The sequence below is a fragment of the Microcaecilia unicolor genome, chromosome 7 (genome assembly GCF_901765095.1).
Source record: "Microcaecilia unicolor chromosome 7, aMicUni1.1, whole genome shotgun sequence".
Classification (NCBI taxonomy): Eukaryota; Metazoa; Chordata; class Amphibia; order Gymnophiona; family Siphonopidae; genus Microcaecilia; species Microcaecilia unicolor.
Genome location: NC_044037.1, coordinates 39,797,611 through 39,820,266, shown reverse-complemented (window position 1 = coordinate 39,820,266; position 22,656 = coordinate 39,797,611). Strand labels below are relative to the sequence as shown.

Genomic DNA, 22,656 nt, shown 5'->3' with positions numbered 1-22,656 from the left:
TTTGTGGTAAGTGAAACACTTATCGCACGGCCATTTCGGGGGTGGGGGGAGCCCTTACCGCCACCCACTGAGATGGCAGGAAGGGCTCCCACGCTAATCGTGGTAACCGGGAAGCGTGCGGCGCTGCCCAATTACCGCTGGTTAAGTTCCAGTGCTACAAAAATATTTTTGTAGTGCCAGAAATGGCGCATGTTAGGGGTAGGATTCCTGGGCCACTATCCTGCTATCCATGTGAGTGGGTTCCATGGACTCTATCCTGCTATCTTTGTGAGTGGGTTCCAGAGACACTATCCTGCTATCTGTGTGAGTGGGTTCCAGAGACACCATCTTGCTACCATGTGAGTGGGTTCCTCAGACACTATCCTGCTATCTGTGTGAGTGGGTTCCAGAGACGCTATCCTGCTATCTGTGTGAGTGGGTTCCAGAGACGCCATCCTGCTATCCATGAGAGTGGGTTCCAGAGACGCTATCTTGCTATCTGTGTGAGTGGGTTCCAGAGATACTTTCCCATTATTGCATGATTTGGTTTCAGGGAAGCTTTCCCGCTATTGTATGAGCAGGTTCCTGAGACACATTCTAGTTATTGTCTATGTCACTGTTCCTGTTTCGCTTCCTTGCTTCTGTGTGTGTGGCTTGCTGAGGCTGTGTCTACATTGTGGGGTAACTTTCCTGCTTGCTTCTGTTTCGGAGGCACTCCTGTGCTGATGAAGCTGTTTTACTTCTGCTATTAATCCTGTTCCTGTTGAGTCTCTTCCTTTTTTCTGGGAGGTAGCTCAGCTTGCTGGTGCTACTCCACCTGGTGCTCCGTCTGCCGCAGTTGGTTCTCCGACTGCAGCCCAAGGGCTCACAACATAGATAATAACACTTTGCTTCTCAATTACTGGTGTTGCCATCTAATCACTTCTAAGCTTATTTAGTTCTATGCCTTCCATACATGATTCCTTTGTGTTTATCCCACGCATTTTTGAATTCTGTTACTGTTTTCATCTCCAAAAAAGAAGAGAAAACCTTCCACAAAACCAGCAGAAGTAAAGAGATAAAAGTGGGAAGTCAACAAAACCACGAGTTCCCAAGGCAATCAATGAAAACATCCAAAATAATTTATTCTTCAATCATAACCGTTGGAGACATGTCCATTAAAACTGCATACAGTCAAAAACCCAAAATGAAACATGTTTCCTTTGTGGAATTGAACAAAGCTGCGCATATCTACGCTTGCTTCCTTGTGATTAATTTGCATGTCTTTAGAGGACTATCTTTGAAGTACATAAATATATTACTGCGTCACAGGACCCCTGACGAGGGCCTGCATACCAAAGACAGCCTGTGCCAATTTTGCATGTATGTAGTATTAATGGCCATGTCTCCAATGGTTATGATTGAAGAATAAATTATTTTGGATGTTTTCACTGATTGCCTTGGGAGCTTGTGGTTTTTGGTAACTTTCACTTTTATCTTGTTGCTTACTATTTTCATCTCCACCAACTCCCATGGGAAGGCATTCCAAGTATCTACCACCCTGTTTGTGAAAAAGTACTTCCTGATGTTATTGGCCCCCATGCAATCTAAATTTCTGTCATCTAGTTCTTCCACCTTCCCTCCTCTGGAAAAGGTTTGTTTGCATATTAATACCTTTCAAATATTTGAATGTCTGTATCATATCACCCGTTTCTTCTTTCCTCCAGGGTGTACATCTTCAGGTCATCAAGTCTCTCCTCATATGTCTTGTGGCACAAATCCCATACAATTTTTATTGCTTTTCTCTGAACTACTGTAAGTCTTTTTACGTCCTTAGCAAGATACGGCCTCCAAAACTGAACACAATACTCCAAATGGGACCTCACCAATGATTTGTAAAGGGGCATCAACATCTCTTTTCTTCTGCTGATTATACCCCTCTCTTTGCAGCCTAGCATCCATCTGGCCATGGCCACCGCATTATCGCATTATTTTATCACCTTGAGATCCTCAGACACCATCACCTCAAGGTCCCTCTCCTGAGCTGTGCTTATGAATGTCTCTCCTCCTATCTCATACGTATCCTTTAGATTTCTGCACTTTTTTTTTGCATTAAATTTTAACTGCCAGACATTTGACCATTCTTCTAATTTTTGGAGATCTCTTCTCATGATTTCTACTCCCTCTGGAGTATCCACTCTATTGGCTATTTTTGTGTCATCCGCCAAAAGGCAAACACTTTTCCTTCTAACTCTTCAGCAAGTCTCTCACAAATATATTAAACAGAATTGGCCCCAGTACCGACCCCTGAGGCGCTCCCCTACTCACCTTCCTTTACTCCAAGCAAAATCCATTTACCACCACCCTCTGTCACCTGTCCGTCAACTAATTTCCAATCCAGTTCACCACTTTGGGTTCTAAATTCATCACTCTCAGCTTCATGAGTCTTCTGTGACGTACTGAATTAAAGGCTTTGCTGAAATCCAAGTAGATTACATCTAGTGCATATCCTTTACTGAGTTCTTTGGTCACCCAGTCAGAGAAATCAATCAGATTCATCTGGAAGGATTTTCCTTTGGGAAATCTATGTTGCCTTGGATCCTGCAACCCATTGAATTCTAGAAATTTAACTATCTTTTCCTTCAATAGCAACTCCAATATTTTCTCTACCACCGATGTGAGTTTACCGGCCTGTAGTTTCCTACTTCTTCCCTATAACTTTTAAGTTCCTGAGGGATGGTGTTATCAATATGGCCGTTGTTAAGTGGAGAAGTTATCAATGTGGGCTACTGTTAAGATGGGCCATTTTACCACTAACTTGTGCTATTTTACCACAGCTCCCATGTTATGCAATGAGACCTAATTACTTGTATATTCAGTGACACTCATTATACATATAGCTCTATGAATATAGGAATACATTTTTTAAATTATTTGTTATTGAGTACATTAAGCAAAGCAAAACAGTCAAATTACATTTCTTACTATATTCTTATATTGAAAAACTGTGTATTATATTTCCTATGTTATGCAGCTCAGAAAGACATGTCCAGGCTTAGGTCTCAGAAAACTTTGAATCAAATAGTAACATTATGACAAAACTTACTTAGTTCATTTAGGTTTGGAAAAGTGATGATGGGGTTAGATGACACCTCTTCATCCTTGTCAGTAATCAATTTCTCTTCAGCTAAATGGAAAGGAGAAAATACATTTCCATGAGTTTTTTTTCTTTTGTTGTTGTTGTTGTTTCCTTAATCTGAAATAACTGGGCCTATTTAAAGTTCAGGCTGTCAAGAGCATAACATGAACATAAATATTCAACAGGGTGATTTCACATACATCTAAGCAGATGAGTTATCCACTATCATTGCACAGATTTTCTGCCACGCTGTTACTACTACTTATCATTTCTATAGCGCTGTTCATTTAAGTACGACCACTGAATATATTGTCTTAAACTTAAGTAGATATTGTCATCTGTTTAAAGGACCCTTTTATTAACTGTATTAAGGGGCCCTTTTACTTTGCTGCGGTAAAAGGGGGTCTGCACTAATTATAGTGTGAGTTTTTGGCATGCGCTGAGGCTCCCATTTACTGCAGCAGGTAAAAGGCTGTCTATTTTTTGAGGAAAAGAAATGGCTTTGTGGTAAGTGAAACACTTACCGCAGGGCCATTTCGGGGGGGGGGGGGGGGGGGAGCCCTTACTACCACCCACTGAGATGGCAGGAAGGGCTCCCACGCTGATCCAGTGGTAACCGGGAAGTGTGCGGCGCTGCCCAATTACCGCTGGTTAAGTTCCAGTGCTACAAAAATATTTTTGTAGTGCCAGAAATGGCGCATGCTAGGGGTAGGATTCCTGGGCCGCTATCTATGTGAGTGGGTTCCAGAGATACTTTCCCATTATTGCATGATTTGGTTTCAGGGAAGCTTTCCCGCTATTGTATGAGCAGGGTCCTGAGACACATTCTAGTTATTGTCTACGGGGGTTCCTGTTTCGCTTCCTTGCTTCTGGGTGTGTGGCTTGCTGAGGCTGTGTCTACATTGTTGGGGTAACTTTCCTGCTTGCTTCTGTTTCGGAGGCACCCCTGTGCTGATGATGCTGTTTTACTTCTGCTATTAATCCTGTTCCTGTTGAGTCTCTTCCTTTTTTCTTGGAGGTAGCTCAGCTCGCTGGTGCTACTCTACCTGGTGCTCCGTCTGCGGCAGTTGGTTCTCTGACTGCAGCCCAAGGGCTCACAACTCAGATAATAACGCTTTGCTTCTCAATTACTGGTGTTGCCATCTAATCACTTCTAAGCTTGTTTAGTTCTATGCAGTGGCGTCCCAAGGGGGGGCGGTCCGCCGCGGGTGCACGCCGCTGGGGGGGTGCCACGCACCTTTGTTTTCATGCTCTCTTTGCCCCGTAACAGGTTACTTCCTGTTCCGGGGCAAAGAGAGCATGAAAACGAAGAGCCAGCAGGCACACGGCACCCCCCCCAGCGGCGTGCACCCAGGTGGGGGTTCTTTTGCCGGGGGATTGGGGGTTCTTTCGCCGTGGGGGGGGGGGGCGTCACGCTGTTCCGGGGGGGTGCTGCACCCTGTGGGGCGGGGCGCATTGGTGATTTGCCCCGGGTGTCAGCCCCCCTAGGAACTCCACTGGTTTTATGCCTTCCATACATGATTCCTTTGTGTTTATCCCACGCATTTTTGAATTCTGTTACTGTTTTCATCTCCAAAAAAGAAGAGAAAACCTTCCACAAAACCAGCAGAAGTAAAGAGATAAAAGTGGGAAGTCAACAAAACCACGAGTTCCCAAGGCAATCAATGAAAACATCCAAAATAATTTATTCTTCAATCATAACCGTTGGAGACATGTCCATTAAAACTGCATACAGTCAAAAACCCAAAATGAAACATGTTTCCTTTGTGGAATTGAACAAAGTTGAGCATATCTACGCTTGCTTCCCTGTGATTAATTTGCATGTCTTTAGAGGACTATCTTTGAAGTACATAAATATATTACTGCGTCACAGGACCCCTGACGAGGGCCTGCATACCAAAGACAGCCTGTGTCAGTTTTGCATGTATGTAGTATTAATGGCCATGTCTCCAATGGTTATGATTGAAGAATAAATTATTTTGGATGTTTTCACTGATTGCCTTGGGAGCTTGTGGTTTTGGTAACTTTCACTTTTATCTTGTTGCTTACTATTTTCATCTCCACCATCTCCCATGGGAAGGCATTCCAAGTATCTACCACCCTGTTTGTGAAAAAGTACTTCCTGATGTTATTGGCCCCCATGCATTCTAAATTTCTGTCATCCAGTTCTTCCATCTTCCCTCCTCTGGAAAAGGTTTGTTTGCATATTAATACCTGTCAAGTATTTGAATGTCTGTATCATATCACCCGTTTCTTCTTTCCTCCAGGGTGTACATCTTCAGGTCATCAAGTCTGTCCTCATATGTCTTGTGGCACAAATCCCATACAATGTTTATCGCTTTTCTCTGAACTACTGTAAGTCTTTTTACATCCTTAGCAAGATACGGCCTCCAAAACTGAACATAATACTCCAAGTGGGACCTCACCAATGATTTGTAAAGGGGCATCAACATCTCTTTTCTTCTGCTGATTATACCGCTCTCATTGCAGTCTAGCATCCATCTGGCCATGGCCACCACCTTATCACATTGTTTCATCACCTTGAGATCCTCAGACACCATCACCTCAAGGTCCCTCTCCTGAGCTGTGCTTATGAATCTCTCTCCTCCTATCTCATACATATCCTTTAGATTTCTGCACTTTTTTGCATTAAATTTTAACTGCCAGACATTTGACCATTCTTCTAATTTTTGGAGATCTCTTCTCATGATTTCTACTCCTTCTGGAGTATCCACTCTATTGGCTATTTTTGTGTCATCCACCAAAAGGCAAACACTTTTCCTTCTAACTCTTCAGCAATGTCTCTCACAAATATATTAAACAGAATTGGCCCCAGTACCGACCCCTGAGGCACTCCCCTACTCATCTTCCTTTACTCCAAGCAAATTCCATTTACCACCACCCTCTGTCACCTGTCCGTCAACTAATTTCCAATCCAGTTCACCACTTTGGGTTCTAAATTCATCACTCTCAGCTTCATGAGTCTTCTGTGACGTACTGAATTAAAGGCTTTGCTGAAATCCAAGTAGATTACATCTAGTGCATATCCTTTACCGAGTTCTTTGGTCACCCAGTCAGGGAAATCAATCAGATTCATCTGGCAGGATTTTCCTTTGGGAAATCTATGTTGCCTTGGATCATGCAACCCATTGAATTCTAGAAATTTAACTATCTTTTCCTTCAATAGCAACTCCAATATTTTCTCTATCACCGATGTGAGTTTACCGGCCTGTAGTTTCCTACTTCTTCCCTATAACTTTTAAGTTCCTGAGGGATGGTGTTATCAATATGGCCGTTGTTAAGTGGAGAAGTTATCAATGTGGGCTACTGTTAAGATGGGCCATTTTACCACTAACTTGTGCTATTTTACCACAGCTCCCATGTTATGCAATGAGACCTAATTACTTGTATATTCAGTGACGCTCATTATACATATAGCTCTATGAATATAGGAATACATTTTTTAAATTATTTGTTATTGAGTACATTAAGCAAAGCAAAACAGACAAATTACATTTCTTACTATATTCTTATATTGAAAAACTGTGTATTATATTTCCTATGTTATGCAGCTCAGAAAGACATGTCCAGGCTTAGATCTCAGAAAAATTTGAATCAAATAGTAACATTATGACAAAACTTACTTAGTTCATTTAGGTTTGGAAAAGTGATGATGGGGTTTGATGACACCTCTTCATCTTTGTCAGTAATCAATTTCTCTTCTGCTAAATGGAAAGGAGAAAATACATTTCCATGAGTTTTTTCTTTTGTTGTTGTTTCCTCAATCTGAAATAACTGGGCCTATTTAAAGTTCAGGCTGTCAAGAGCATAACATGAACATAAATATTCAACAGGGTGATCTCACATACATCTAAGCAGATGAGTTATCCACTATCATTGCACGGATTGTCTACCATGCTGTTCATTTAAGTATGACTACTGAATATATTATCTTAAACTTGAGTAGATATTGTCATCTGTTTAAAGGACCCTTTTATTAACTGTATTAAGGGGCCCTTTTACTTTGCTGCGGTAAAAGGGAGTCTGCGCTAATTATAGCGTGAATTTTTGGCATGCGCTGAGGCTCCCATTTACTGCAACAGGTAAAAGGCTATTTTTTGAGGAAAAAAATGGCTTTGTGGCCATTTCGGGGGGGGGGGGGGGGGGGGAGCCCTTACTACCACCCACTGAGATGGCAGGAAGGGCTCCCACGCTAATCCAGTGGTAACCGGGAAGTGTGTGGCGCTGTCCAATTACCACTGGTTAAGTTCCAGTGCTACAAAAATATTTTTATAGTGCCAGAAATGGCGCATGCTAGGGGTAGGATTCCTGGGCCACTATCCATGTGAGTGGGTGCCTCAGACACTATCCTGCTATCTGTGTGAGTGGGTTCCAGAGACGCTATCCTGCTATCTGTGTGAGTGGGTTCCAGAGACGCTATCCTGCTATCTGTGTGAGTTTGTTCCAGAGATACTTTCCCATTATTGCATGATTTGGTTTCAGGGAAGCTTTCCTGCTATTGTATGAGCAGGGTCCTGAGACACATTCTAGTTATTGTCTACGTGGGTTCCTGTTTCGCTTCCTTGCTTCTATGTGTGTGGCTTGCTGAGGCTGTGTCTACATTGTGGGGTAACTTTCCTGCTTTCTTCTGTTTCGGAGGCACCCCTGTGCTGATGATGCTGTTTTACTTCTGCTATTAATCCTGTTCCTGTTGAGTCTCTTCCATTTTTCTGGGAGGTAGCTCAGCTCGCTGGTGCTACTCCACCTGGTGCTCCGTCTGCTGCAGTTGGTTCTCCGACTGCAGCCCAAGGGCTTACAACTCAGATAATAATGCTTTGCTTCTCAATTACTGGTGTTGCCATCTAATCACTTCTAAGCTTGTTTAGTTCTATGCAGTGGCGTCCTAAGGGGTGGCGGTCTGCCGCGGGTGCATGCCACTGGGGGGGTGCCGCGCACCTGTCGGTTCTTCGTTTTCATGGCTCCCTTTGCCCCGTAACAGGTTACTTCCTGTTCCGGGGCAGAGGGAGCATGAAAACGAAGAGCCAGCAGGCGCGTGGCACCCCCCCCAGCGGCGTGCACCCGGGGGGGGTTCTTTTGCCGGGGGATCGGGGGTTCTTTTGCCGTGGGGGGGGCGTCGCGCTGTTCCGGGGGGGTGCTGCACCCGGGGGGGGGGGGGGGGGCGGGGCGCATCGGCGATCCGCCCCGGGTGTCAGCCCCCCTAGGAACGCCACTGGTTCTATGCCTTCCATACATGATTCCTTTGTGTTTATCTCACGCATTTTTGAATTCTGTTACTGTTTTCATCTCCAAAAAAGAAGAGAAAACCTTCCACAAAACCAGCAGAAGTAAAGAGATAAAAGTGGGAAGTCACCAAAACCACAAGTTCCCAAGGCAATCAATGAAAACATCCAAAATAATTTATTGTTCAGTCATAACCGTTGGAGACATGTCCATTAATACTGCATACAGTCAAAACCCCAAAATGAAACATGCAATGAGACCTAATTATTGTATATTCAGTGACACTCATTATACATATAGCACTATGAATATAAGAATACATTTTTTAAATTATTTGTTATTGAGTACATTAAGCAAATCAAAACAGTCAAATTACATTTCTTACTATATTCTTATATTGAAAAACTGTGTATTATTTATTTATTTTTTACATTTGTATCCCGCGCTTTCCCACTCATCGCAGGCTCAATGCGGCTTACATAGTAACACGAGAATATAATCTGTAGTATCAGAATCAATAAAGGAGGTATGTGGTAGGACAAATGAACAAGGGGTAAATGGGATAAAAGAGGTATGAGAGAAAGGATAGGGATAGGTAAGGACGTGGAGCGATAAAGAAGAAGTAGGGGAAGAGTATGGAGGGTAAGAAGATTGGTAGGAGGTAATTTCAAAGTCATTGTTGTTACTGATAAGATGAACCGGTAAATGGATGGGTTGCTTATGTTTGCTTATGGTGTAGTATCCACAGGTTGATTTTGATCATGTAAACTTCAGTTGACATTTATTTAATAGATGTATTGTTCAATTATGAATTAAGAAACACTTCATACGTTCTGCATTCCCTTCATCTACAGACTTACCCCTAAAGCTCCTGAACCCTACCTTGAAGAGACCATTTTGTCTGCCGGCCTGTTTGGACTCCTTGCAGAAATTCCTCACGTCAGCCATTTCTCCAGCATAGTAGGTAATTCCTGTTCAGTTATCAATTCTGGTAATCCAACAAATCTTAAGTTGCTCCTACAAGCTGTGTTTCTAAATCCTTCAATTTAGTTTCACATTTTGTGAGGGACTGCTTTAATTATGCAATTTCCTCTACCATCTAATTAAGCAACTCGATTGGTGAATTCATTCATAGTTTGGGCCATTGTTAGCTGCTATGAGATTTTATTGAGTTATATATTTAAAGGATTCACCACTGCTGTAGTGATTTGGGTTAGCATTACCTTGCTGTGAACTGCATAACCCATGGTGTCCTCCACCATCTTGGCATTGGCTGTTCTCGACTTATCTTTGTCTATTTAGCTCACCTTAGATACTATTGTGGGTTAGATCTCACCAAATATTTGTCCATAAACTTCAGTGCAAAGCAAATTTTGGGCCAGATTCTATAAATCACACTCAAAAATGGGTGCCAGAAAGCTATTGGTGCTAAGTGTGATTCTATAGAGGAGTTCACCCTTTATAGAATCATGTGTAGCACCAATTCCTGCACCCAAGCTTTAAATACCAGATTTACACCTGCTGAAACCAGGTGTAAATATCGGCACCCAAGCAGAGCACGCTGAGCTACTATGCTACTACTACTACTACAAGTCATTTCTATAGCGCTACCAGTCTTACGCAGCGCTTCACAATTGAACATGAAGAAAAGGCAGTTCCTGCTCAAAAGAGCATACAATCTAAAATCAGGACAGACAAACAGGACAAATAAGGGATAAAGGTAGGACAGACAGATAGGACACATAGGGAAAAGGGACTATTGAAGAGAGGAAGACAAGATAAGGTTACGAGCAGGTGACAAGTTTTGAATTAAAAGCAGCATCAAACAGGTAGGCCTTTAGCCCGGATTTGAAGGTGGCCAGGGATGGAGCTTGACGTAATGGCTCAGGAAGTCTATTCCAGGCATAAAGTGTGGCGAGATAAAAGGAACGTAGTCCGGAGTTAGCGATGGAGGAGAAGGGTGCAATTAGGAGAGATTTGCCTAGTGAACGGAGTTCCTGGGAAGGAGTGTAGGGAGAGTTGAGGGTGGAGAGATAGTGAGGGGCAGCAGAGTGAATGCACTTATAGGTTAATAAGAGGAGCTTGAACTGTATACGGAAATGGATAGGGAGTCAGTGAAGTGACTTCAGAAGAGGGCTGATATGGGCATAGCGACTTTGCCAAAATATTAATCGTGCAGCAGAATTTTGAACAGATTGAAGAGGAGAGAGATGGCTGAGTGGAAGACCTGTGAGAAGCAAGTTGCAGTAGTCCAAGCGAGAGGTGATGAGAGTGTGGATGAGGGTTCTGGTAGCGTGCTCAGAAAGGAGAGGGCAAATTTTGATGATATTATAGAGGAAGAAACGACAGGTTTTTGCAGTCTGTTGAATATGTGCAGAGAAGGAGAGGGAGGAGTCGAAGATGACCCCAAGGTTAGGAGCAGATGAGTAAGGAAGAATGAGCGTGTTGTCGACAGAAATAGAGAGTGGGGGAAGGGGAGAGGTAGGTTTAGGTGGGAAGATAAGGAGCTCAGTTTTAGACATATTGAGCTTCAGGTGGCGGTGAGACATCCAGGCAGCAATGTCAGACAGGCAGGCAGATATTTTGGCCTGGATTTCTGCCGAGATTTCTGATGTGGAGAGGTAGATCTGGGAGTCATCAGTGTAAAGGTGATATTGAAAACCGTGGGCTGAGATCAGAGCTCCAAGGGAGGAAGTATAGATGGAGAAAAGAAGAGGTCCTAGGACCATAGCTATGCATGCCACTTTTTGGAATTCCCCTGACATGCCCATGGCCATGTCCCCTTTTGAGATACACACTATAGGCGTTAGGTGCACAGACTTATAGAATAGTGCACAACCAGACGCACAAGCAAATTCTAATAGATGCCAATTAACTTCAATAATTGGTTGTTAGCCAAATAATTTGTAAGCATATCTCGGGAGCATGCCCCAATTTAGGCACAGAAATCTGGGCACCATATATAGAATCTGGGGGTTTATGTCTAGAATGAGATTCATTAGAGGAGGGAAATGATTTTTATGGATGGGCCAGAGGAGACCATGCAACAAAGCTCAAATGCTGCTTCCTGTGCTAGCACTTCATGTGATTCCTCTGAATATCGGAATATTTTAAAATATCTAGAGTAGATGTTTCAAATTATGCTTCAGATATTTTACTCAGAATTGACCTACTTAGTGACTAGAGATATTTTGTGGTTTTTAATTGACAGAAAATCACAACTTTTGATGTTTCATTTTATGCCACGTCCCATCTGAAATGACACAAAAACTTATAACGTTTCATTTCTGAATTTTAGCATGTACCAAAATGCATAAAGGAAACAAAACTCTTCCCCTCCCTAAAAAATAGAAAACAAATTGAAACAAGTTTGTCCTATCCACAGATTCAGTAGATAGATGCACCTAAGTAGACTTGGCTAGGTCAAGAGGTCTTACTTTGTGTGCGTAACCAACATTTAGCTGTGGAGATTTCCTACACCCCTTCCCGTGCACTCCGCTCCATGGATAAATCCTTCTTATCTGTTCCTTTTCCCCCTACTGCCAACTCCAGACTTCGTGCCTTCTGTCTCGCTGCACCCTACGCTTGGAATAAACTTCCTGAGCCCCTACGTCTTGCCCCATCCTTGGCCACCTTTAAATCTAGACTGAAAGCCCACCTCTTTAACATTGCTTTTGACTCGTAACCACTTGTAACCACTCGCCTCCACCTACCTTCCTCTCTTCCTTCCCATTCACATTAATTGATTTGATTTGCTTACTTTATTTTTTGTCTATTAGATTGTAAGCTCTTTGAGCAGAAACTGTCTTTCTTCTATGTTTGTGCAGCGCTGCGTACGCCTTGTAGCGCTATAGAAATGCTAAATAGTAGTAGTAGTAGTAGTTGATGGAAAATACTTCTTTTCTTTTTCATTTTTTCCCAGGTCCAAATTGAATAGAATTTTCTATGTCACAAAAATATCGATTGAGAGTATTTTGAAAAATCGAACCATTAAAATACATTTGTACCTAAGAGGGTTCTTAATTTTAAAGAATGCACTTTCTCCACTTTCCTCTATACAATATTCACTCATAGTTTGATTTTAATGCAAAAGGAGATGCAATATTATGCCAAAGAACAAACATAATGCTGTTTTATTTTAGCACAAACAGGAAATCCATTTGTAAGGAGAGAGCATTTCATTAGCATACAAACCATTATCTTGCATCCAGTCTCATAATGTTCTAGTCCTTGTTGCTGGCATAACGTATATCATAGACCTATCAGCCAGCCTTCCTATCTCAATATATATGTCACTGTTTCAGCAGAAACCACTGACTCAGCTAAGCAAACAGTCTATGAAATCAAAATCTGGTACACTTCTGCTTAAACCATTGGCAGATAATCTGATAGCAGCCAGGGCTGTTTTTTAAACATGTTAGTGTCTGGGGCAGGGAAGGGGGTCACAAGGCCCTCCAGCAGGCTGCATCTTCTCCAGATTCATGCAGGCTTGGAGGCCCTCTGTGTCATGGGGGCCCAGGGCAATTGCCTTGTTTGCATCCCCCATAGGCAGTCCTGATAGCAGCACCATCTGCTGTCATCTCATTCTACTTTAACCTTATATGACTCACCCACCTAAATTTAATTTTGGCTGCACTCTGAATCACAAATTGTAAAAACAGATCATTTGGAACAGAAAGAAAAAGTGTGTCATGATTTGCTGTGTGTTGGAGGAGTTATCATAGACACTCCATTTAATCTCTCCTTTTGCCCACAGAACTGTTTATAAACACTCATTCATTCAAGTATCTAAGGGGGTCTTTTACTAAAACTTAGCTCAAATTATCTTCTGCAGGGCCCATTTTATTCCCCCTAAGTGCCTTTTGTTTGAAGAATGAAGGGTGCTGTGTGTGACTTGCTTCCAGATTATTCCTGTATAATAGGCCTGTCATGCATTTTGGCTCCTGATGGATGATACATGAACATGGCTGATGCCAAGTTTAGATCTTGATTGGTAGAGCCATATGGGTGTGCTGGCATGCTGCTAGAAGACCAACCAGAAGAGGACAGAGGAGGAGGATGAACAGTGCCTTGGTCTCCTGACTTCTGCCTTTTATGCTTCTCCTTTTTGCTTACCCATCTATCCTTCTTTGATATGTAGCTTAGGAGAAGGGGTATTAGGATTAAGAGTAAGGGTACATTTGTTCTATTGTTCTTGTATGTGCACTATGGTAGTGATTAACTAATTGTATTGCTGTATTAACTATTATAGCTTGGAGTGGTGGAGGTATTAGAGACTGGAAGAGGTTAGTTGGGGGAAAGGGATAGCAAAACCTTAAGAAAGTAGTCTGAAAATTGCTGGGGCATTGATTAAGGACTTCTCTGGTATGGCTGGTGCCTTTTGTCTGGACATCCTTGACCCAAGTGAGGTGGTATCCCAGTTGACTTGGCATATAGGACCAGCATCTTGTTTCCCTCCCTGATCATGCCTGCCATGAACTTTCTGGTAAGAATGTGGTCTTGTGTGCTTGAGAAAGGCTGTTGATTCCACAAGTGTATTCCTTGAATCCTCTTGGTTAGGCTCCTCCTTTCTTGGATGCACAAGTACTCACGTAAGAGTGCTCAGGTATCTAGGTTAGATTCCCTTGTTAGGAGTTAATAAAACTTAAACTTATTATTTTACCCTTGATTATGTATGCTGTGAGAATCAGAGAAGCCACAGAGCCCAGAATGCAGGGGGGAAGAGAGAAAAGCCAGAGTGGAAAAACTACAGATCCCAGAATGCATTGCAGGAGGGGAGGAGGCAGGAGCGTAGAGAACACAGATTGGAGACTGCCTGGAAGAATAGGAGAGAGGAGGACAAACGAGTACCTGAGCCACAGGAGAGGAAAAGAGAGGGGGCTGATTGGGAGATGGAATCAGCTGAGGAGAGGATGGAACACCTGAGGGAGGGAGTGGAGAATGAGGGGATGGAATGGGAGGAGTTGAAGGAGGTAGGAGGAGAAGGTGTGGAAGAGGAAATGGAGGTGGGAGAGGAAGTGACTGGAGAAGAAGAGTGACTTCTAGAGGAGCCCAAAGTATCAAGAAAAGAATAATAGTCAGGAGAGATCCTGCGGGTGGTTGTCAAGAGGTAAAGTGTTGACAAGTGAGGGTGGTGGATCTTTAAAAGCCTGGCTAAGCCGTGCTGTGTTTAAGGCCTAGCTAAGTTGAACTGTTTTGAGGCCTTGCTGAAGAAGGTGGTGGGGGAAGGCCTGGCTAGCTGAACTGGGTTGGAAGCCTGGCTAGCAGAACTGTGTTTAAAGTCTGACTAGCTGAACTTTGTGGGAAGTCTGGCTAGCTGAGCTGTGTTTGAAGCCTGGCTAGCAGAACTGTGTTTAAAGCCTGACTAGCTGAACTTTGTGGGAAGGCTGGGCTAGCCGAACTGTGTTTGAAGCCTGGCTAGCAGAACTGGGTTTAAAGTCTAACTAGCTGAACTTTGTTTAAAAGACTGGAAAGTGGAACTGTGTTGCACCGCCTTGCTAGCGGAACTGTGTGGCAGTAAGAGCGAACTGCACTGACGAGTGTGGAGTCGGAAGCGGACAGCACGGATAAGTGAGAGAGACAACTACGCGGCCGGGAGGAGCGGCTGACATATGGTGGCAGTGGTGGGATTACAGTGAACCTTCACGGAGGAGGAGGAGAGGCCCCTGGAAGGCCGAGGGAGTGCCAGACCTGACCCATTGAGTAACCAGAGCGAGGTGGTGGTGGCCGGGAGATTCCTGAAGCCCGTCGAGGGGGCCAACGCTGACAAAGGCGCATTACTCGCCTACCCAGGTAAAGGGTACCTAGGGAGGAGGCGAGGGAGGATATAATAAACGGGGAGGCACAGTGCCTGTGAATTAGAATAAGGGTTTTGTGAAAGTCCGCACTTGGGTGGCTGTTTTTTTTGGTTTCCCCTCAGATACCGTGGAGCCGGGGGACAAGATGGATCCTAAAGAACTGTTTGCGTTTATGACACACCAATTTCAGAAGCAGCAGGAAATGGCTCATCAACTTTTGGAGGAGTCGTTAGCTGCTTCCCGAGCCCAGCAACAGCCACTTTTGGATTTATTTCAAGAATTGCTGCGTAGTGGAGGCGGACTGCAGGGAGCAGGTTTGAACTTGAGGCCCATCCGTGTGGAGGAAGGAGCGGGGACTGCTGTGCTTCCTGGGGTAAACTGGCTGCCTTGGGGTAAGCTAACTGACTCAGACAATATTGAGGATTACTTGGGAGCGTTTGAAAGGGTGGCTACGGCAGCCGGCTGGCCCCAAGAGCAATGGACCATTCGTTTGTCACCCGCCCTATCTGGGAGGGCTCTGGCTGCTTTTCGGGCTCTCCCTACCCTGGAAATAGCTAATTATGCAAAACTGAAAGAAGCTATTCTGGATAGGTATGGGCTAAATTGTCAGACTTATAGGAGGCGATTTCGGGAGTGGAGGTGGACAGAGGGGGAGACACCTAGAGCACTGCTGCAAAAACTTTTAGATTTAGCGGGCAAGTGGCTAGAACCAGAGAAGAGATCTGTTAATCAAGTGTTCCAGGATGTAGTATTGGAGCAATTTTTAGAAGCTTTGCCTAATGCTCTTAGGGTGGATCTAGTGAGGAAGGGATGTGGGACCCTGGATGAAGCAGTCAGGAGTATGGAGAATTTCTTAGAGTCCCAGCATTGTGGTGAAAAGGGAGGTCAGTTAGGTGAAAGGAGGCAGTTAAGCTTGGGGTTTAAGCCTTCATCTACTGAGGAGAGGGTGTGTTATAGGTGTGGATGCAAAGGGCACTTGAGAAGGGACTGTGCTTCGAAGTTAGGGCTCACCTCTTATTCTCAGGGTTCAGTGGCTGAGCAGCTTAAACAGACTGTAGAGATCTTGGGGGTCAAGGTCACTGGTTTGTTAGATTCAGGAGCTGATCAAACGATGCTGTCCCAGGGGTTGTGGGAGAGAATAAAAGGAAAGGGGAAAGGGTGTTTGAACAAGAAGAGGCAAGAGGTAGGCATTCAGTGTGTGCATGGAGCGGTAACTAAGTACCCTTTGCAGCGAGTTAGTATAACAGGGCCTTTGGGTAGATACTGGGTCTGGGTGGCTATCTTACCCCGTCTTCCTCAAGAGCTTATTTTAGGAAGAGATTGGCCTTCTTTTTCTCACTGTTTAAGGGAGAAGGAGGGGTTGGTGGTTACGAGGGCTCAGGAGAGGGAGCAGAAGGATAGAGGGAAGGCATTAGCACAGATATTTCCCTTTCATGATGATGTGTTAGAGAGGCCCGGAAAGACGCGGGGGGAAGGAAGGGTAAAAAAACTAGCGCGTAGGGGGAGAGCGCAGAGGTTGGAAGGAATGAGGCACACGGAGGACTTCCCTAAAAGGCCCGGGGAGTTGTTGGAGCAGTTTCCTTCTTTTCTTAAGGAACAGGAATCGGACCATACGCTGCAGTATGCGTGGGAGAGGGCCAGGGAGGAAGGGAGAAGGACACAGGGACCAGCTTTTATTATTGAGAAGGGCTTATTGTTTAGGGTAACAAAAGCCAGAGAAGGGGAGCCGTTGGTGAAGCAGTTATTAGTCCCTCGTGGGTTTCGGGAGGTGATAATACGAGTAGCCCATGATCACCCATTGGGAGGACATAAAGGGACACAGAACACCTTAAAACAACTGCTAGGTCGGTTTTATTGGCCCGGGGTGTATAAGGAGGTGGAGGCTTACTGTGATTCCTGTGGGTTATGTCAGAAGGTGGCGGAAAGAGGGCCAGGGCCAGTACCCTTACATCCGCTTCCTCGGATTGGGGTTCCATTAGGGCGAATTGCTATGGATATTATAGGCCCACTTATTAGGTCCACAAGGGGGTTTATGTATATTCTGGTGATCATGGATATGGCTACGCGGTTCCCGTGGGCAGTGCCTCTGCGTACCCTATCAGCCAAGGTTATTGCAGCAGAGCTTATTAGGCTGTTTTGTGAGGTGGGGTTTCCTAGGGAGGTATTGACTGACCGAGGAACGAATTTCAGGTCGGGCATGCTTACCCAAGTATGGGAAGCTTTTGGTATTGTTCATATTAACACCTCGGCATACCATCCCCAAACTAATGGGCTAGTGGAAAGGTTTAATAAAACCTTGAAGACCTTGTTGAGGAAAGGATTAGGCTCTCACTATGAAAATTGGGACCAACTACTGCCGTTTGCTCTATATGTGAGCCGAGAATGTGTTCAGTCCTCTCTTGGGGTTTCGCCCTTTGAGTTGATGTATGGGCGAGCTCCGAGGGGGGTGCTTGACATGGTAAAAGAACAGTGGGTTCCACCGGGGCAGGAAGATAAGACAGTGGTCTCATATCTGTATGACTTAAAGGGGCGGTTACAGAGATTAGGGGCGTTATCTAGGGAAAATCTCAGGAGAGCCCAGGAGTATCAGAAAGAGAGGTTTGATAAAGGGACTCAGGAAAGGTCATTTGAAGAAGGGGATAAAGTTCTGGTCAGGATCCCGGATGGTCCTCATAAATTTACTAGTAGATGGAGGGGACCCTGTACAGTGAAGAGGCAGTTGGGGCCCGTGACATATGAAGTGAGGAATGAACGGGGGAAAAATCAAACCTATCATGTTAATTTGTTGAAACTTTGGATAGAGAGGAAGGTCTTTGTGGGGAAGGTATGGGAGGAAGAGGAGGAAGACTTAGGGCCTCAAATCTCGGAAATCTTTAGCCCCAAAGAGCCAGTGGTGGGGGAAGGGCTAGAGAAGCAACAGAAGGAACAGATTCAGGCTCTTTTGAGAGAATTTCAAGATGTGCTTACGTCTTGCCCTGGTGAGACACATCTGATAACTCATAATGTTATTACAGAAAAAGGAGGGTGGTGCGACAGAAACCGTATAGGTTATCACCAGTTAAACAGCAGGAAATAATCAAGCAGGTGAGGGAAATGCTGGATTTTGGGGTGATAGAGGAGTCAGGGAGTCCCTGGTCTAGTCCGGTGGTGCTGGTGCCGAAATCGGATGGGACGTGGCGCTTTTGTATTGACTTTCGTCAAGTTAATGCCCTGTCCCATCCTGATGCTTATCCTATGCCCCGTATTGAGGAGCTGATAGACAGGCTGGGGCCTGCGCAGTTCTTGTCTACCTTAGATCTTACAAAGGGATATTGGCAGATTCCCCTTTCATTGGAGTCTCGACAGAAGACAGCATTTTGTACACCGGTTGGGCTGTTTCAGTTCAAGAGGATGCCTTTTGGATTGAATTCGGCGGCGGCATCCTGCCAGCGTCTGCTGGATAGGGTTTTGAGGCCGCATCAGGAGTATGCGGCTGCATACTTAGATGATGTTATCATTCATAGTACTGATTGGAAAACTCATCTAGTACAGCTGAGGAAGGTATTACAGTCTTTTAGGGAAGCAGGACTAACTCTGAATCCACAAAAATGTCATTTTGCAAAAAGGGAGGTTAAGTATCTTGGATATAAAGTGGGGAATGGACAGGTGAGACCCTTGTGTGACAAGGTGAAGAGTATCCGCCAATTTCTCTTGCCCACCACCAAGAAAGGTTTGAGAGGGTTTCTGGGGTTAATAGGATACTACAGAAGGTTCATTCCTCACTTTGCCTCTCTGGCAGCTCCATTGACAGACATGTTGAAAGGGAATAGACCTAATCAGCTTAGATGGGGAGAGAGAGAGAAGCAAGCCTTTTCGGCTTTACGGTTAGCATTGTGTGAGGAACCCCTGCTTAGAACGGTGGACTTTGAGAAACCTTTTGTGTTGCATACAGATGCTTCAGGTGTGGGGTTAGGTGCTGTATTATCCCAGGTACATGAGGGGGAAGAACACCCAATTTTATATTTAAGCCGGAAGCTGCTGCCTCATGAAACTCGGTATGCCACCATTGAGAGGGAGTGTCTGGCCATTAAGTGGGCTATTCAAGAGTGTCAGTATTATTTGGAGGGACGCCCTTTTAAACTGATTACTGACCACGCTCCTTTAAAATGGTTAGGGCAAATGAAGAACAATAATGCAAGACTCATGAGGTAGTATTTGGCATTACAGCCCTTCCAGTATTATATTGAGCATCGGGCGGGGAAGTTATTGCAACATGTGGATGTGTTGTCCAGGATTGCTAGTCTGGATGGGGAAAGTGATAAAAGGGAAAGGACTAGCAATATTTTGAGCAGGGGGGTATGTGAGAATCAGAGAAGCCACAGAGCCCAGAATGCAGGGGGGAAGAGAGAAAAGCCAGAGTGGAAAAACTACAGATCCCAGAATGCATTGCGGGAGGGGAGGAGGCAGGAGCGTAGAGAACACAGATTGGAGACTGCCTGGAAGAATAGGAGAGAGGAGGACAAACGAGTACCTGAGCCACAGGAGAGGAAAAAAGAGGGGGCTGATTGGGAGATGGAATCAGCTGAGGAGAGGATGGAACACCTGAGGGAGGGAGTGGAGAATGAGGGGATGGAATGGGAGGAGTTGAAGGAGGTAGGAGGAGAAGGTGTGGAAGAGGAAATGGAGGTGGGAGAGGAAGTGACTGGAGAAGAAGAGTGACTTCTAGAGGAGCCCAAAGTATCAAGAAAAGAATAATAGTCAGGAGAGATCCTGCGGGTGGTTGTCAAGAGGTAAAGTGTTGACAAGTGAGGGTGGTGGATCTTTAAAAGCCTGGCTAAGCCATGCTGTGTTTAAGGCCTAGCTAAGTTGAACTGTTTTGAGGCCTTGCTGAAGAAGGTGGTGGGGGAAGGCCTGGCTAGCTGAACTGGGTTGGAAGCCTGGCTAGCAGAACTGTGTTTAAAGTCTGACTAGCTGAACTTTGTGGGAAGTCTGGCTAGCTGAGCTGTGTTTGAAGCCTGGCTAGCAGAACTGTGTTTAAAGCCTGACTAGCTGAACTTTGTGGGAAGGCTGGGCTAGCCGAACTGTGTTTGAAGCCTGGCTAGCAGAACTGGGTTTAAAGTCTAACTAGCTGAACTTTGTTTAAAAGACTGGAAAGTGGAACTGTGTTGCACCGCCTTGCTAGCGGAACTGTGTGGCAGTAAGAGCGAACTGCACTGACGAGTGTGGAGTCGGAAGCGGACAGCACGGATAAGTGAGAGAGACAACTACGCGGCCGGGAGGAGCGGCTGACAATGCATTATGAAATATATATCACTAGTAAAAAAGGCCTGTTTCTTAACGCAATGAAACGGGCGCTAGCAATGTAATGAGTTCCTGCCATTAATGTTTCCACGGTTGCATTCTGAATATAATTGTTGTTTACATGTGTAAGATTTCTTTATATACAATATTTTTTGTGTAAACTGTGCTACAATGTGGTAAAGGTTTTCCTTGTTCAGGCCCTTCAATCAGTTTAACAATCACATCAGAAGAGCTCCTTAGTTGCCCATGTGAGAGATTGAGAGTGACAGAGTGTTTTACAGACAGTGTAAGAGAGAGATACACAGAGTGATTGAGTGTGTGTGTGTATGTGTGTGTGTATGTGTGTGAGTGACAAAGTGATTAAATGTTTGTCTTCCCTTCCGTTCTGTGCACTTGCCTCCACTGATGTTCGTACCTCCCTGTATATGATTGTTTGTTAGAGATTCAACCCACTCCACTTCCCTTCTCCAAGTTCCGTTCTGTCTGACTGGTTCTTCGTTCCTGTGACGTCACGTTTGTTTGCTTGGCAACTATGCAGCATTCCGTTTCCTCGACGTGAGGGTGGGGACAGTGAGAGCCAATGAAACGCTGAACTACAGACTTACAAACCCTACACTACCACAGTGCCACAGAGTCAGCTTCAGAATGTTGGAGGTGCTTTTTATTATATAGGATGTCATACTTCAAAAAGAAGCTTAGACAAGAAACAGCTGGTTATGGTTGCCGAATGTTAGAATTCTGCTGAATATTTTTGTGAATCTCATAAACATCTGTCTGGTTGGAATTCAACTGAGTTGTTCACTCATCTCTAGTTAGGAAAGCAACTGAGAACATCTGAAGGAGGACAATAAAAGTTATATATATTGCAATAAAGCTGATGTTGTATTATCGTAATTCAAGTGTGATTCAGTATCCATATACCGTATTTTTCGGACTATAAGACGCACCGGACCATAAGACGCACTTAGGTTTTAGAGGAGGGAAATAGGAAAAAAATTTTTTTTCCTTTTTCCCTCCTCTAAAACCTAGGTGCTCCGGTGCGTCTTGTCCGAGTTCGGGATCACCCTCCCCTACTCACGTCACGCGATGTTCTCTGGTGGTCTAGTGACGTTGGGGCAGGAAAGAGCCCCCTCTTTCCTGCCCAGCGCGCTGCTCTCCGTCCTCCTGTATGCTGCCTGATGGTCTCGGTGAGATTCAAAATGGCCGCCGAGACTTCAATTCTCAGCGGCCATTTTGAATCTCGCCAAGACCGTCAGTCAGGCAGCATACAGGAGGACGGAGAGCAGCGCGCTGGGCAGGAAAGAGGGGGGCTCTATCCTGCCTTGACGTCACTAGACCACCAGAGAACATCGCGTGACGTGAGTAGGGGAGGGCGATCCCGAACTCGGGGGGAGGGCGATCCCGAAATCGGACCTCGCTACCTTCGGACCATAAGACGCACCCCCCATTTCCCCCCCAAATTTGGGGGGAAAAAAGTGCGTCTTATAGTCCAAAAAATACGGTAAATGCCATTTTTTTGAAATTTGTAAGGACTGTGAGCTTTTTTTTTTTTAATAAGAAATGCCTGTTTTTTTTTTTTTTATTTACTAGAGTTGGCAGATAACCTTTGGCCAGAACTCTTTGTAAATCCTGAATTTGAGTCCCGTGAACACATAAATCTTTATGGTTCTGCCCCTTATCTCTACATCAAACCTTATCAGAATAGGCAATATCAACCTGCACTTGGAAGATCTTACCTTAACAAGTACCCAAGAATGCAAGGAATTCCTACAATTATGGGATCTTCACGTACCAAACGCACAACCGACACACAGGAAAGGACACACACTAGATGTCATCGCATACAAATTCGATCCAGACCTAAACCTCATAATAGAAGATACAAAATGGATACCCTCACTATGGTCTGACCACTACAAAGCATACATCTCCCTCCAATGGAGGTCGAAAACCACAATCAAAAAACAAGAACGAAAAACCTACACCACTAGAGGAAAAATCGACCCGGTAATATTCTGGCAACAGATCTACGATAACGAATGGACAACAAAGACAGACACAATCAAATTCCTCCAAGAGTGGGACAAAAGATGCAGAACAATATTAGACAATATCGCCCCAATCCAAATCAGAACCTCCCACAGAAAGAACTCAATACCGTGGTTCAACGAAGATTTTAAAAAACTCAAAACACAAGTTAGGAAATTAGAACGCGCATGGAATAAAAAGAAAGACGAACCC

General features: G+C 44.5%; 1 protein-coding gene across 1 annotated transcript in view; it reads right to left on the bottom strand.

The window, feature by feature from the left end:
- Window positions 1-22,656, bottom strand: part of LOC115474432 — a 57,427-nt gene that overhangs the window by 9,867 nt on the left and 24,904 nt on the right. The window contains exons 6-7 of the mRNA XM_030209891.1: window positions 6,742-6,822; window positions 3,065-3,145 (exon numbers count right to left, since the gene is read on the bottom strand). Of these exons, the coding sequence (XP_030065751.1) occupies window positions 3,065-3,145; window positions 6,742-6,822 (162 nt within the window). The remainder of the gene's footprint in view (window positions 1-3,064; window positions 3,146-6,741; window positions 6,823-22,656) is intronic.